We start from the raw sequence: 12,708 nt of genomic DNA on the forward strand, positions 1-12,708 counted from the left end.
ACGTCTGTTGGTGGAGAAACGCACATCACCAGTCTTTTTGAGGGGTTCGTAAACATTTTTTTCCGTCCTTACTGGCCTCTACAGAGATGCCCCAAATATAAAATCACACTTATCTTCGAAATTAAAAAAAACTTTTTTCCCCAAACAAACCCAGCAGCTTTTCTTTAGGAAACCAACTAAAGTCTATGGTTGTTATTGTGCTTTAAGGACAGATTTCTAATTGTCATAAGATAGAAGGATGAAACACGGGGATGTCACAGAGACCAAAGGCGATACCCAAACATCCCCTTTGGCCAGTCCTGCTCCAGTCATCCCTGGGCCCGAGAGGGGCTGAACCGCACGGCCCGGTGAGATGCGCTGCTCAGCCGTGAGGTCAGGAGGCAGCGCCGCTGGGGACGAGCTGCGCCACACGGCCGTCGCCAGACACCCTCGCAGCCCCACACCGCGCTCCACCTCGCGTCCTCCACAGTGAAAGACTTCGGCCACCCGCAGAAGGGTGGCTGCTTTACCCTAAGGTGCCGTAGAAACCGGGGCACAGAGGAGCAGCGGCCGCTTCCCACCGGCACCCGCCCCGTGGATGGGGGTGCGCGCCGAGCCCTGCGATCCGCACACCCAGGCAGGCTGCCCACTCCAGTCCTGCCTTCTGCCTCACCGATTTTACCAATCCTCGTTGCTTTGATTGGAGTTTAAGCTACACAAAGTCGATTATGTTGAAATGGAACAGAAATACCAAACTGATAATGTTTATAAAAAAGAGGGGGATTTGAAAAGGATTAAGGAAAGCAGAAAACGCATTCTGGGGCTGAGTCCTTGTGGTCAAACCTCCCCCTATGGACCCAAACAGGAGGTGAGGAATTTACCTGGCAGAGAGAGGCCTGCTGGAAATTTAAGTCAAAGCCCCAAACAGCCTCAGATTCTATCAAAAAAGGGCTTATAAATAAATATTTGTTGACCCTAAAAGGAAAAAGTGAAGTAGAAAAACAATTTTCTTATTTTAAAAAAATGCTGAATGCTTCCTGAAGTACCCAAATGAAGTTTATAAAATACTCATGAACTCCTGCACAAATATAGAAATGTTTAAAAATCAGACAGCGGCTCTGCCAAGTGGCGAACCCACAGGGGTGGGCAGAGACTTTGTGCTGGAATCAAACGCAGGCCGCACGTTCCGTGCTTCAAGTGTGTGGAGTGTGCGTGTGACGCCCCGCCTGTGCACGCTGTCACCAGCTGATGAAAAAGGGACGTTAGAAGAGATTGCGATGGAAACTCAAACCAGGACACTGCAACGCCTGGTGCCCACTCGCCCTGTGGGGACCTGACCCAAAGGGAGACCCGCCCGGGACTGGCAGGCAGCTTCCCTCCGAGCACCCAGCACCCAGCATTCCGCACGCCGGGCTCTGGAATCGAGACCCTTCACAGAGAAACAAAATAAAAACGAAACCCCCAGGTCTTCTGGGACTCAGACCCGGAGATGGTGGCTGTCCAGCTGAGTGGGGGAGGGAAACCCAGATGTCACTCGCCAGCAGGGCACATGGCCGCGTGGAGGTGGTGTTGACAGCGGGGACAGGCCTTGTCTCTGGAACCTTCCATCCTAGTCCAGTTTCTTACAGAAAGGCTTCCTCCCAGTGTCCGAGTTTTCAGGGCTGAAGTCAGTACAGAAGCCGTTCGGGGTGGGCGCGGGCGGGGTCTGTGCACGGTGCTGGGGACACGTCTGATCGGGATACAGGTATTCCTCCGCAAAGTCGGGGTACATTTCTGCAAACCTGTCGAAGTCGCCTGGAAGGACAAAGGCACTTTTGGTTACTGGGACCTCGGAGGAACAAACGCCTAGAACTGGGGCTCTTCCCGGGAGCCCCGTGGGCGTCCACCTCACGCCCTGCCGGGGAGGGTCGCAGTCATGTGTGGATGCTTTCGGGGCCGAGGAGAACCCGCACCCTGCTTTCCCTCTGCTGTGAGCAAAATCATCCTGAGAACCGGGAGCGGTTCTCTACCATGTCCTGCTTTTGGGAAACTCCAAGGAAGGCTAACGACTGTGAATTCAGCAGCCAGTCCTGGGTACCGAGCACCTGCGAGGCCCCGTTAGTGGAAGGAGCTGGTTTAGGGACAATAATGTGACACTCTGTGAGGAAGGTGCTCTTGGTCACACGGTTCGGCCCTGGGGAGACCTGGAGGGGCAGAGGGTCTTCCCCACAGCCCCCGCAAGCGTGCATTTCCCGGTTGCTGTGTGTACCCACAGAGGGGTGAAGGCCCCCGCCTTGCACTGAGGGCACCACGGAGAGGTCTCAGGGGACCGAGACAGACTCCGAGCAGCAAACACTCAGAGCCGTGACACCTTGGGAGCCGCAGAAGTCTTTATGGGGAAAGGTGAGCAGTCGGCCAGCACTCACCAGAGAGCAGCAGCCCCCAACAAGTGAAACACACGCCCCAACGAGACGTGTCCCCGAGCACCTCTCCTGCTCAGCTCTGCGGCCTCGTGAAACAAGAGAGTTTTCCTGGGACTCCGGCTCTGCCATCGCCCCGTGGCACGTCCCACCTCCCGCCCCCATGGCCCTGCTGCACTGACTCTCCTGCATGTTTTCTTGTTTGCTCTAAGGCTGTCCGGCAAGGCTGGGACTGCCTCTCCCATTTTAGGAGACAAGGGAAGAGAAGTTCAGAAAATTCCACGGCGAGGACCTGGGGGCCTGGTGAGGACACGGGCTGGAGGCTGAGGCCACTGCGGCCCCAGTGGACACAATGTTGTTCATTCACACTCCAGGGGAGGGAGTCACTTCAGGGTGGGGTTTGCTAACTTCGCATAGCAATTTAAGAATACTGACCCGGCCGTTTCTGGGAATGCAGCCGGGGAAGGGAGCTGATGGCTTGTGCTCCAGAAGGGCAGGCCCTTTACTAGTTACCTAATCAGACATCACTGGAAAGGTGAGTGTCTTGGGAGAAAAGCGTCACGTGCAGCCAACCTGCGATGGTTCTGAGCACCAGCCATGCTGCGCTCTCCAGACAGACTGCTCCCAGGAGAGAGGGGTGACACCCGGAGCCAAGGCTGTCCCCGAGGAGACCCCTGGTGAGTTGGCCTTGGGTGGCCGGGTGTGGATTTCCCCCAACCGCAGCCTCCGTGGGCAGCATCTAGAGTGGGGGCTCTGAGCCAGGCTCAGAGTTTGGTTCTATTTGCTGCCTGCAGAAATCAGCTTCAAACCCTCCCTCCCCTCCCCTGCCTGGTGTCCAGAAGGACCTTCCTTCTGTGGAATTCCTGTGTTGCAGGGGCAGCCTAGTGGACGGAGGTGGGGCAGGGACTCCACTGGTGTCCCCAGTCTCGTGGGCACACCTGCCTTGCACAGCTGAGGCAGGCACACAACGGACCATGCCCAGCTGACACCCCCCACCCCCGGCACTCACCAAATGTGATCCTTCCCTTCTCCTCCCCGTCGATGGCCTGGAAGAGGTCGGCCACAGGAAGCTCCGCCACCCCCAAGGCCGTCCTGAGGATGCAGGACAGGTCGGCCTCATCTATGCTGCTGTCCTCCTGCGACCCGTACATCTGCAAGGCAAGGTGCGGCGTGACCTCGCAGCCTCCCCCTGCTGCCCAGCCGGGCTGCTCCTCATCCCCTGGATGTCCCGGCTTTCCACCTTCACAGAACTCTGGGCACCCTTGGGGCCAGGTTGTGCCTGGTACGAGTGGACGGTGAGCATCAGAGTGGAGCTGCGTCCTAGGCCATCTGACCTCAACTCCCAGCACCCCTGGGTGCCTCGTGGACACTCAGCAAACACCGCTGGGCCCAAGGAGTCAACGCTGTTGATCCCCGCCTGGGAAAACTGACTGAACGACTCAGGCACAGCCAGACAGATGCAGAGACTCGGTGCAACCTGGGGCTGGGCCTTGGGTGTGCCGTGGGGCGAAGCCCAGGTTTCAGGATTTCCTTGACAGCACTTTTGCCTGTGACAGCTGGATCCGACCCTTACAGATGGATAGAAATGTTTCCTGCGGGGAGGGAGACTGTGCTTGGAGCCCAAGGAAGGAGATGAGGGGTTTATGTTGCGGACACAGGGACCCTGGAGTCAGAGCAGGAACAGGACACCACGGTCCACCATTAACCTCACACTCCTACAGGCCTACCTTCCCCTCCTCCTGCTCTGATTCTGGAGGCAGCGGCTCCCTGCCTGCTCGGTGCCTAGACCAGGGCTGCAGGAGGGTCAAGGGCCTGTACCTGCGCCTGCCGGGCGCCTACAAACACTGGGCTCCCAGAGTCTGCAGGGCCCACCCCTCCCCCTTCCGCAGCTCCACACGGACCCCATGAGCCGGGGACCCAGATCCGCCCGCTCAGTGCCCATCTTCCTTCTGCCCCAGTGGAAGCACTTCATGGTCCGTGCTGGAGGCAGCGTGGGCCTTGCAGCTGGGCCCACCCCATCTCTCGAGGCCTGCGGCTACCCCTGGGTGCCCCCATCTACACCTGGCTTCAAAAAGCACCTGTGCCCGCTGACAGCTCCTGCGTCCTCATCTTTGTCCTAGATTTCTCTGCTGCTTTTAGATTTGTCAGATCAAATGTCTGCAGACTAAATCCACCTCGGTGCTGCTGGAACCTCACAGTTAAGCAAAGCCGGACCCAAGCCATGTGGCCTCCCACCAGCCCCCCTCTGGTCCCAACGCCAGCTCCGCCGCGGGCACAGCAGTGCTCCTCCCACCCCACCTAGCGGTCATGCAGTGAATAGCAGCGGCTTCGGGGGACACTGCAAGCTGCTGCAGCACGCGTTTCTGCATTCAGAAAATTACTTAGAAATTTATTAGAAAAAATTATACGAGAAAACGCTGGGAGGCAGGCCTGGGCCCACGCTGGGCAGAGACCTCGGGCTTGCATTTTCCCCCTTTCTGAGCCCGTAGCATTTTTACCACAGGAATAATGATACAAAAGAAAGCAAAATGCGGGACCCCAACAGTGCATTAAAAATGATTTCGAGTTCCCCTGGGAAGTCCCAAGTGCTGGCAGCATCTGTGTTTGGGACCATCAGTGCTATCATAACACAACTTTGTATCTCGACAGTCAGCCCAGGAGGAAATTTGACTGTAAAGCCAGGAAGGCGCGACTATCTCTACATCTAAAGTGCAGCCTGTGATGTGGTCACCCACACACCCTTGATGCGGGGTGCCCCAGGGCCTTCCTGTCACTGGCAAGCCCCACTGGAAGGTGCCGAGGGGCCCAGGGGAGGTGCCCCAGAGGCAGCAGATGAGGACAGTGCAGCATATTTAGCAAACGGAGATGCTGTGAAAGGCGTGGGCTGCAGGCAGGGACATGAGGGAGGCCTGCAGGAAGGTGCGGTACGGCGGGTAACCTGGAGAGTTAGACCCGCCAGCCAGGACCGTGCGGACATCTGCGGGGCACCCACTGCAGCCACTGCAGGCTGACGCAGGGCAGGACCCAGTAGTGCTGTGTGGATTTGGCGCCAGCCGCATCTGCTCCGCTGGTAGCTCCCAGAGGAGATCACACAGCTGTCCCCAAGGTGGCTGCCGAGGAGCAGCATGTGCTGTAACCCACGGCACAAGTCCACCTGAGAAGACCTGCTGGTGACACGCACACCAGCCCGTCTAGGCGCCCTGGGACATGGGAAGCCCTCTTCCTGCCTTTCCTGTGGGTGTGGATTGCTTACTCTGGGAGAAAACAGTCAAGGGTTTTTTGGGAATTTTACAATGGCTAGCACAAACTTCTGTAAAAATAGCAGTTAGGCAAATAATAAATTTGCCAATATGATAACGGACGATAAACTATGTCACAAGACCATGCTCAGGTCCCTACACATCAGATGCACGTAGAATCTGTACTTGCCTTGAACGCCAGCTGTATGGTGTCCAGGGTCTGGGAAGGCCTGCAGACGACGGACAAGGCGACCACGTACTCCCGCAGGTCCATCTCGCCGCCCCCGCCCTGTGGGAGAGACGGGCTTGGGTGACGGCTCAGCCCCCGGGCACACGAGTAGAACCAGTGTTTCTCACGGTCCCAGTGCCAGTCCCAGTCTGGCTGACACCACCAGCCCCAAAAGAAGGGCGTTTTGCAAGAACATCCCTAACCAGCTGGGTTCTCCTGGGTAACTGCACTGTGTACACTTCCTTAGGCCATTACAATTCACTGTCAAACCCTATGGAACTGCTCCATGAAGTGGTCTCAGCAAAGCACATGTGAAATAAGGACTGTCACCTGCCAAGACTCACATTTTAGGGAAAAAACCCAGCAAACACCAACGCTCATTTTAGCCTCTGAGAATTCACTCTCTTTAGGACAAAATAAGTGGATCTCGAGCCAGCAACGCGGCGTCGACGCGAGCACCAGGTCACTGGAATTCAGCCTGTGCCCCGCACAGACTGAGTCAGCACACACGCTTGTCTCCACGGGACTGTCAGCTGCTCTGGGTGAGCAGGTGGACGCAGAGAGAGGGGCGAGCTGGGTGCCCACGGGGACACTGGGGACCCTCTTCTGATGAGGAAGAAAACGGTCTGGACATGACTGAAGGGCACACCTCGGTTGGAGGAAAGGACCTCCTGAGCCACGTGAGGTGACGAGGAGATGAGCAGGAAGCAGAGGCAGAGGGGGGACTCCCTGGTCAGCAGCAGGGGGAGGACGTTGAGGAGGACCTGGGGGCAGAGGGAGCACCTCCCACCCCTGTGTAGACCATAGGCTGCAGGTCTCAGAGGCGAGGCACAAACGTCCCTGGTGTACTGTGAGAGAGAATGACAGCGTCTTTTGCAGGAGCCCCAGACCCGGCTCTCGCTGCATGAGGCCCAGGACGGTGGTCTCGGGAGGTGGGGCTCCAGGCAGGTGGGCTTCACATCAGACCCAGCACCTGCGCATCACGGTCTGAGCTCCTGTGTGTGAAGCCGAGACTACTCCCACCTCACAAGAACACTGTGCATTTGAAATAGTGGATATCGGAAAACGAAGAAGCCGCTCGCTGCCGTAGTGACCTCACACTGTTAGACGCTGAGCCAGTACTTTGCTGTTTCCTGTTCCACACCCAGCACTGTTGGAAGCACCGAGAACACAGCCACAGCTGTGGCTCTGACAGCAGCAGACACTTGCACGCAGGTGCGGCGACCTCTGCCTTTCTACCAGAGGGGCTGCTGCCGGAGCTTCGTCGTGCTGCGAGGTGGAAGAACATGCTGGATCACACGCCGTGTTGCTTCGCCGGCGGACAGAAGAGCAGGGACTGACACGATCCACAAACTCCCAGAGGCGCCTTCCTGTGTCCACGCCACACACTTGCTCCCCTCGGTTCAACCGAAGGCCGTGCTGCGGCTGCTCGGTGTCATTCACGTGCAGCACACCATGTTGTCACACAGAACGTGCCGTGTCGCCACACAGAACACACCGTTCTGAGGGGGGCCTCAGCACTTACCCTGTCCTGTGACGAGTGTTGACAGCACAAGTGTCAGTAATGTGACACAAACACCCAGAAAAGACCAGGCCTGGCAGATTTCTGGGTAAGCGTGGCCTCCTGCCCTCCTGCATGCAAGGTCCCATGCCTTCCCAAACCTGTACGGCCACCCCACATGTTCAGCGCCACAATAGCGCGAACGTCGACACCTCACTCAGCTACGATGTGTGACCTAATGATGACGTGCAGGGCGTGGGACAGCTGTCGTACCAGGAAGACACCCTCACTCGGTGACAGAAGGCTGCTGGAGAACCTCTAAACCGGTCATCGAGAATGAGGCACATTATTCAGAAACTCTGCCGTGGCCAACAGGAGCTCCGGCGGAGCTGGCTAGTGGAAGTTCCGGAGAAGGGAGCCCCGGAGAGCACGGGCTGGGCGTTGCCGTCAGTAGGCCTCTTAGTGAGCTGATTTACAAAACCCCAAAACCACAGGCACGTTTATCAGCAAAGGATAACTTAGAAGTCAAATTTCTACATGCATTTAAAAGCATGGAAGGACATCACTGGGTGGGCTAATAAGGGGTGGTTTCCTTTTACTGCTTTCAAAATTGTCTAAAATATGTTTATATTATAATAAGAACAACTTATGTTTTGAAAAGTCAGAGGTTTCCCTTCCAAGATTCCCCCCTCCCCAGGTGACAGTCCCTACCTCATCGAACAGTGAAAACATGTCTTCGAGCACGCTAGAGACGGGGACCTCCAGGTACGCTGCAAACTCTGGAAGACCAATCTTTTCTCCCCTCTTCACCTTAGCACTTTCTGAATATTTGTCCAGATCTTTTTCAAGTTTTTCCGGTTTCAGCCTAAACAAAAAGAAGAGGGAAAAGTTTCTTTGTCAATAAAATTACTGAATGCTAAAAACAGGAGACTCACTGTTACAAGACTCATCACAGTATTAAAGTTGTTTATATCATAAGCAAGTTAGTTCTCAAGCAAAGGCATTCTAGTAATTTGGAGGGTGTGTAATGCATCTTGCCTGAGGGTCTAGGCAGGTGGTTGTGGACACCCCCTTCGGTGGCACCCGAGCAGATGGCTGGTGCCAAGCATCAGGGGTATTTCAGACACTTCTGTGTGGATTGAAATTGATATTTGAAACCAAACCAAACCAAACCGGAATAAGCATTATTAAGAATCATTTCCTGAATCACTAGCCCTGTGGCCTCACGTGGCTCCAGCTGGACCTGTTACTCAAGTAGCACCAGGGGACTCACCCGAGGCCCCGCACGAGCCGGGCAAATTCCAAAAGGCAAGTGTCGGCAGGGAGGCGGAGCTGTCCCTCCGCCAGGGCAAGCTGGCAGTCTTCAAATGTGTAGTCAGTCACGGAGACGCCCAAGGCCCTATGCAAGAGAGGAGGGCACCCGTGTCAGCCTGTCCCCACAGCAGCCTGTCCCCGCCATCCCCTCAGAGTAACGGGGTCAAGGGGCCACCAGGGCCTGGGGCATCTGAGGGCCTCCAGGGTAAATTGTCTTCTGAGGGCTCACCGGGAGTGATCTTCATGGTCTACACAGAAGGGGGTGACCGCTAACTACCTGCCAGAAGAAAAGCTCAGGGTGACAGAAGTCAGCAAGGGCCTCAACGACGTGGGCACCCGCCTCACAGGGCACTGGTTCCCTGTGGGTCTCTCCTGAATCAGCTCTGATAGAAACACAGGCGGTGGTGCCCTGTGACAACACATCGCACATCTTGCTCTGAGACCACCAGGCATCGACTCCAATGTCCTCTGCCCACGAGAACGTGCCTGTCCTGCCAGGTGTCTCCTCCCCCAGTGGGATCAAGGCAGCACAGCTTTATCTGCACAAGCAGTGATGCTTTCGCCGAGGTCTCAGTGTGTTTATTTTGTAGCCTATGCAAAATGTTATTCTTAAGTTAAAGATTAAAAAAGAAATATCTATAAATGCAGGCAGAGGCCACGGTGACAGAGGAAGTCATGAACAGAACAGGTGTCCAAGGACAGCGGCCGCCCCGGCTGCTAGAGAATGGGCCGACTTGGCGTGGGAAAGCCCCGGGGTGAGCCCCACCAGCCCTCGACTCCGAAAGAGCGGGAGGGAGCAGAGTCCGTCGTCCAAGTGTCAGAGAAACTAACACAAAGACCTTTAAGCACGGGCTGGAAGCACAGCGTGTGTGCAGACACGTGGCCAGCAGCAAGTCCTTGTATGTCCCGACTTCTGGGTGTGCCACCAGCCGGGGACCGGCACTCTGCCCTTCTCCCTTCCACTGGCACCTCAAAGGCAACTTCTAGCAATTCCAACAGCAAAAGTTACAGGTGGTAGAGGAAGCTCACGTCTATTCAAACGAAGCTGGGAAAAGCTGATGAAAAGAACTTGCTGGAAACATGGGCTTAAATCTCCCTTTCACACTCCCCCGGGTCTAGGGACATGTGCAGCCCCCTCCTCTTTACATGGGCTGGACTCGGGGACCAGTGTCAGTCTCAGCTTCCCTGAGCTATTCAGCCAGTGGCTGACAGACAGGAAAAGCCTCTTCCCTCTCCGGTGGAAGCAGAGGATGGGGCCTTGTGGCCTGCCCCCTCCTGCGGTCCCCATGTCAATGGGGCCTCCTCCTGCTCCTCACTGGCACCGGGAACCCAGAGGAGGGTGCGAGTGGGAGATACAGCACCTGAGCCTGCCACCCGTGCACCCGGGCACCTTTCCCAGAGCCCTGGGGGGACGGGGCCCTGGGCGTGAGCCCACACACACAAGCCTTCAACCACAGCACGGGGTGGTGGGTACCCCGGACAGAAGAGCAATGTGCAAAGTCCATATTTAGCACTAAACAGATGCTTAATAACTGATTCCAAATTTCAATGACTTTGAACACGGGGCTGCCCCAAGCTCCGCAGTTAGCGCGGCGTTATTGTGGTTTCCGTCCCACTAAACACGCACGCGTGTGGTGTCTGTAGTCACTCATTTGGTTTTATCCTGTGTCCACATCTATGCTGAAAATCAGCGCATCACGCTGTAAAATCCTGGGAGAGGTGAGGGCGTCTTAAAGAGAAGACACCCCCACAGGGGCGATGGGTGGGGAATCCCGACCCATCTCCATGGTGACTGGGGTCGTTCCTATCACGTTTCTGTCTTCAGCGCTGCCCTGAAGTCAAGACTGAGCCATCCTGCAGAGCTGCATCAGGTCTCAAGAAAAATAACCTTTCTTGACTATTAAAGAAAACACACTCATGGTAGAAAACGTGCCAAATATAGGAAACAAAACAACCCCCCCCACCCCCCAGAATCTCCATAACTGAACGGGGCTGTTAATAATTTCACAAGAGCTCCTAGTGCCCTGGCAACACTGTGTGCAATCACGCCATAAGCAAACTGCCTTTCAAATCTTTACTTGATGGCTGTTAAAACTCCCTTGGCCAGCACGACCACTGTGGGGGAGCAGCCCCTCAGGTGACCCCCAGGAAAAAGGGACAGGTCCAGCTGAGGGCCACCCAAGAGCTCTCCTGGCTCCTCCCAGGTATGATCTCAGGTGGGGCTGGGGACCAGGGAGGCCCTTCCAGGGCACCTGGCTGGGGCCCATCCCTGCCTCGCCCACCCGGCCCATGCTGGTGCGGCCCCTCCCGACCGTTCTCCCAGCCAGCACGGGAGGCGTGGGTTAGTGACCACAGCAGACCCTCCAGCGGCCCTGATGTGATGACAGAATATGGTTCTCAAGGAATTGTAGTAGGATTTTTAAGAGCATTCAGAATTGCCACAAAGGAAATGACAGCACTCTCCAATAACCCTGAAAATATGTGTGAGTTCCTCAAAATGTGTTTTAAACAGGTGGCTCTAAAATAATCAGTGAGGCCCATGAGCCATCTCCCACTGAGTTTTGTAAAGTCTGTCCCCTTCCTCTCACGTCCCCAAACATGGATGGCACCACAGCGGAAGCCCTGAGTGTGGGTTTGGTGGAAGTGTGAGTGCGCCTGCCCTGCCTGTGCCCGCCCTGCCTGGCGCCTACTCCCGCTGGGTGTTCGTGTTTGCTTGGAGCTGTCTGTGCTGGAGGCTGCGTGGGCCTGTGGGGCACAGAGACTGTGTGCACCCATCTCTGCCCTCTGCATGTGCCCGGGAGGGAGAGGGCGTGGGTCCAGGGAAGAGAGCGACCCAGACTGAATTTGGGAACTTGAGCTGAGTGTGCACAAGGTGACTCAGGAGTCAGGCAGGGTCACCAGCACGTGCTGAAGCCTGCCAGCCTGTGTCATCATCTCTTGGAACTTGCCTCTGGAGAGGCACATCCCCAGCCCGCCCAGAACTGCTGCATCGGGGACTTCAGGGTGGGGCCGGCAGCCCCGGGTGGAAGAGGCTTCCCGATGCTTCCCTGCAGCCTGGGGTTGAGTGCCCTGCAGAGGAGGACCTCAGCTCCACCTGATGAGAGCTTTGCAGGGGAGCAGCAGGACGGGCGCCCAGGTGGGGCTGGCAGGTGGGGGATGACCGCTCTGGCCGTGGCAGTGAGGGGGACAGAATGCTCATTTCAAGGATGTGTGTCTGGGGACACAGAGGGATGAAAGATGGTCAGAGAGGGAGGGAAGTGAGCTGACGCCCGCCGTCCACACAAGCGGGGGCTGCATGTGAATGGGCAGTGGGGGTCTCCCCCGTACTCCCAACTGCATGCGCAGAAGTCAGAGAAGTAGCTCAAGTTATCTCGCAGGATGAAGTGTGCAGTACCACGCTCAGCCCAGCAAGATGCAGCAAGGCCGCTGGTCAACACCGCAGGGCCGATGAACACGTCACGCTGCGAGGGTCCTCCTCCTGGGTCCTAAAGCTGCCCAGGCCAGCTCTCTGCACAGAGAGCACGGCACCTGGGTGACTGATGGCTGTGCGTGTTTGAAACTTGTGAACGAAGCAGTGTTCAGCCATTCCCAAGTTCTGGACACATCATAACGTCATCAGACAAACACGGGACCTAAAGCATAAGGTCAAGCACACTCTTGCCGATGTGGACAGTGCCCATTCATTCCCTTCTGCAGAAACCCTAAGGCTCCTGGGCATTTTTACAGTAATGCTGTAAGAGACGCCCCCCCTCAGGGAGGGGAGAGAAGATGTCACTCACTCTGCCATGACACACCGCACGTTGCTGGCGTACAGCGCGGGGTTCCTCTTCTCCTCCTCGGACGGGCTGTACACAGGCAGGAACTGCACACACAGAGAAGCTGCGTCACTCCACGGATGTCACAGGACACGGCCCTCACCAGCGCCCTGCAGAGGACCACTGTGAGGCTCTGCCGACATAGTGTCCATCAGAGCCGCCTTCGAAGCAAGCACACACACACACACACACACACACACACCCACAGTGCGTGCACCGCACACACAGACGC

General features: G+C 56.5%; 1 protein-coding gene across 2 annotated transcripts in view; it reads right to left on the bottom strand.

The window, feature by feature from the left end:
* LOC103581888 (lysophosphatidylcholine acyltransferase 1-like) overlaps nucleotides 1-12,687 on the bottom strand; it is a 13,827-nt gene extending 1,140 nt beyond the window's left edge. The window contains exons 1-6 of one of the 2 annotated variants that reach the window (XR_549701.1): nucleotides 12,441-12,687; nucleotides 8,621-8,746; nucleotides 8,059-8,212; nucleotides 5,808-5,906; nucleotides 3,388-3,529; nucleotides 114-1,773 (exon numbers count right to left, since the gene is read on the bottom strand). Coding sequence is in view for 1 of the 2 variants with exons in the window: in XM_008563611.1 (XP_008561833.1) it covers nucleotides 1,589-1,773; nucleotides 3,388-3,529; nucleotides 5,808-5,906; nucleotides 8,059-8,212; nucleotides 8,621-8,746; nucleotides 12,441-12,448 (714 nt within the window). In the remaining variant the exon portion in view is untranslated. Of the gene's footprint in view, nucleotides 1-62; nucleotides 1,774-3,387; nucleotides 3,530-5,807; nucleotides 5,907-8,058; nucleotides 8,213-8,620; nucleotides 8,747-12,440 lie in introns of those variants that run through there. The other variant, XM_008563611.1, reaches the window with a different exon arrangement.
* Nucleotides 12,688-12,708: the final 21 nt, after the last annotated feature.

Source organism: Galeopterus variegatus, unplaced genomic scaffold (genome assembly GCF_000696425.1).
Source record: "Galeopterus variegatus unplaced genomic scaffold, G_variegatus-3.0.2 Scaffold14182, whole genome shotgun sequence".
Classification (NCBI taxonomy): Eukaryota; Metazoa; Chordata; class Mammalia; order Dermoptera; family Cynocephalidae; genus Galeopterus; species Galeopterus variegatus.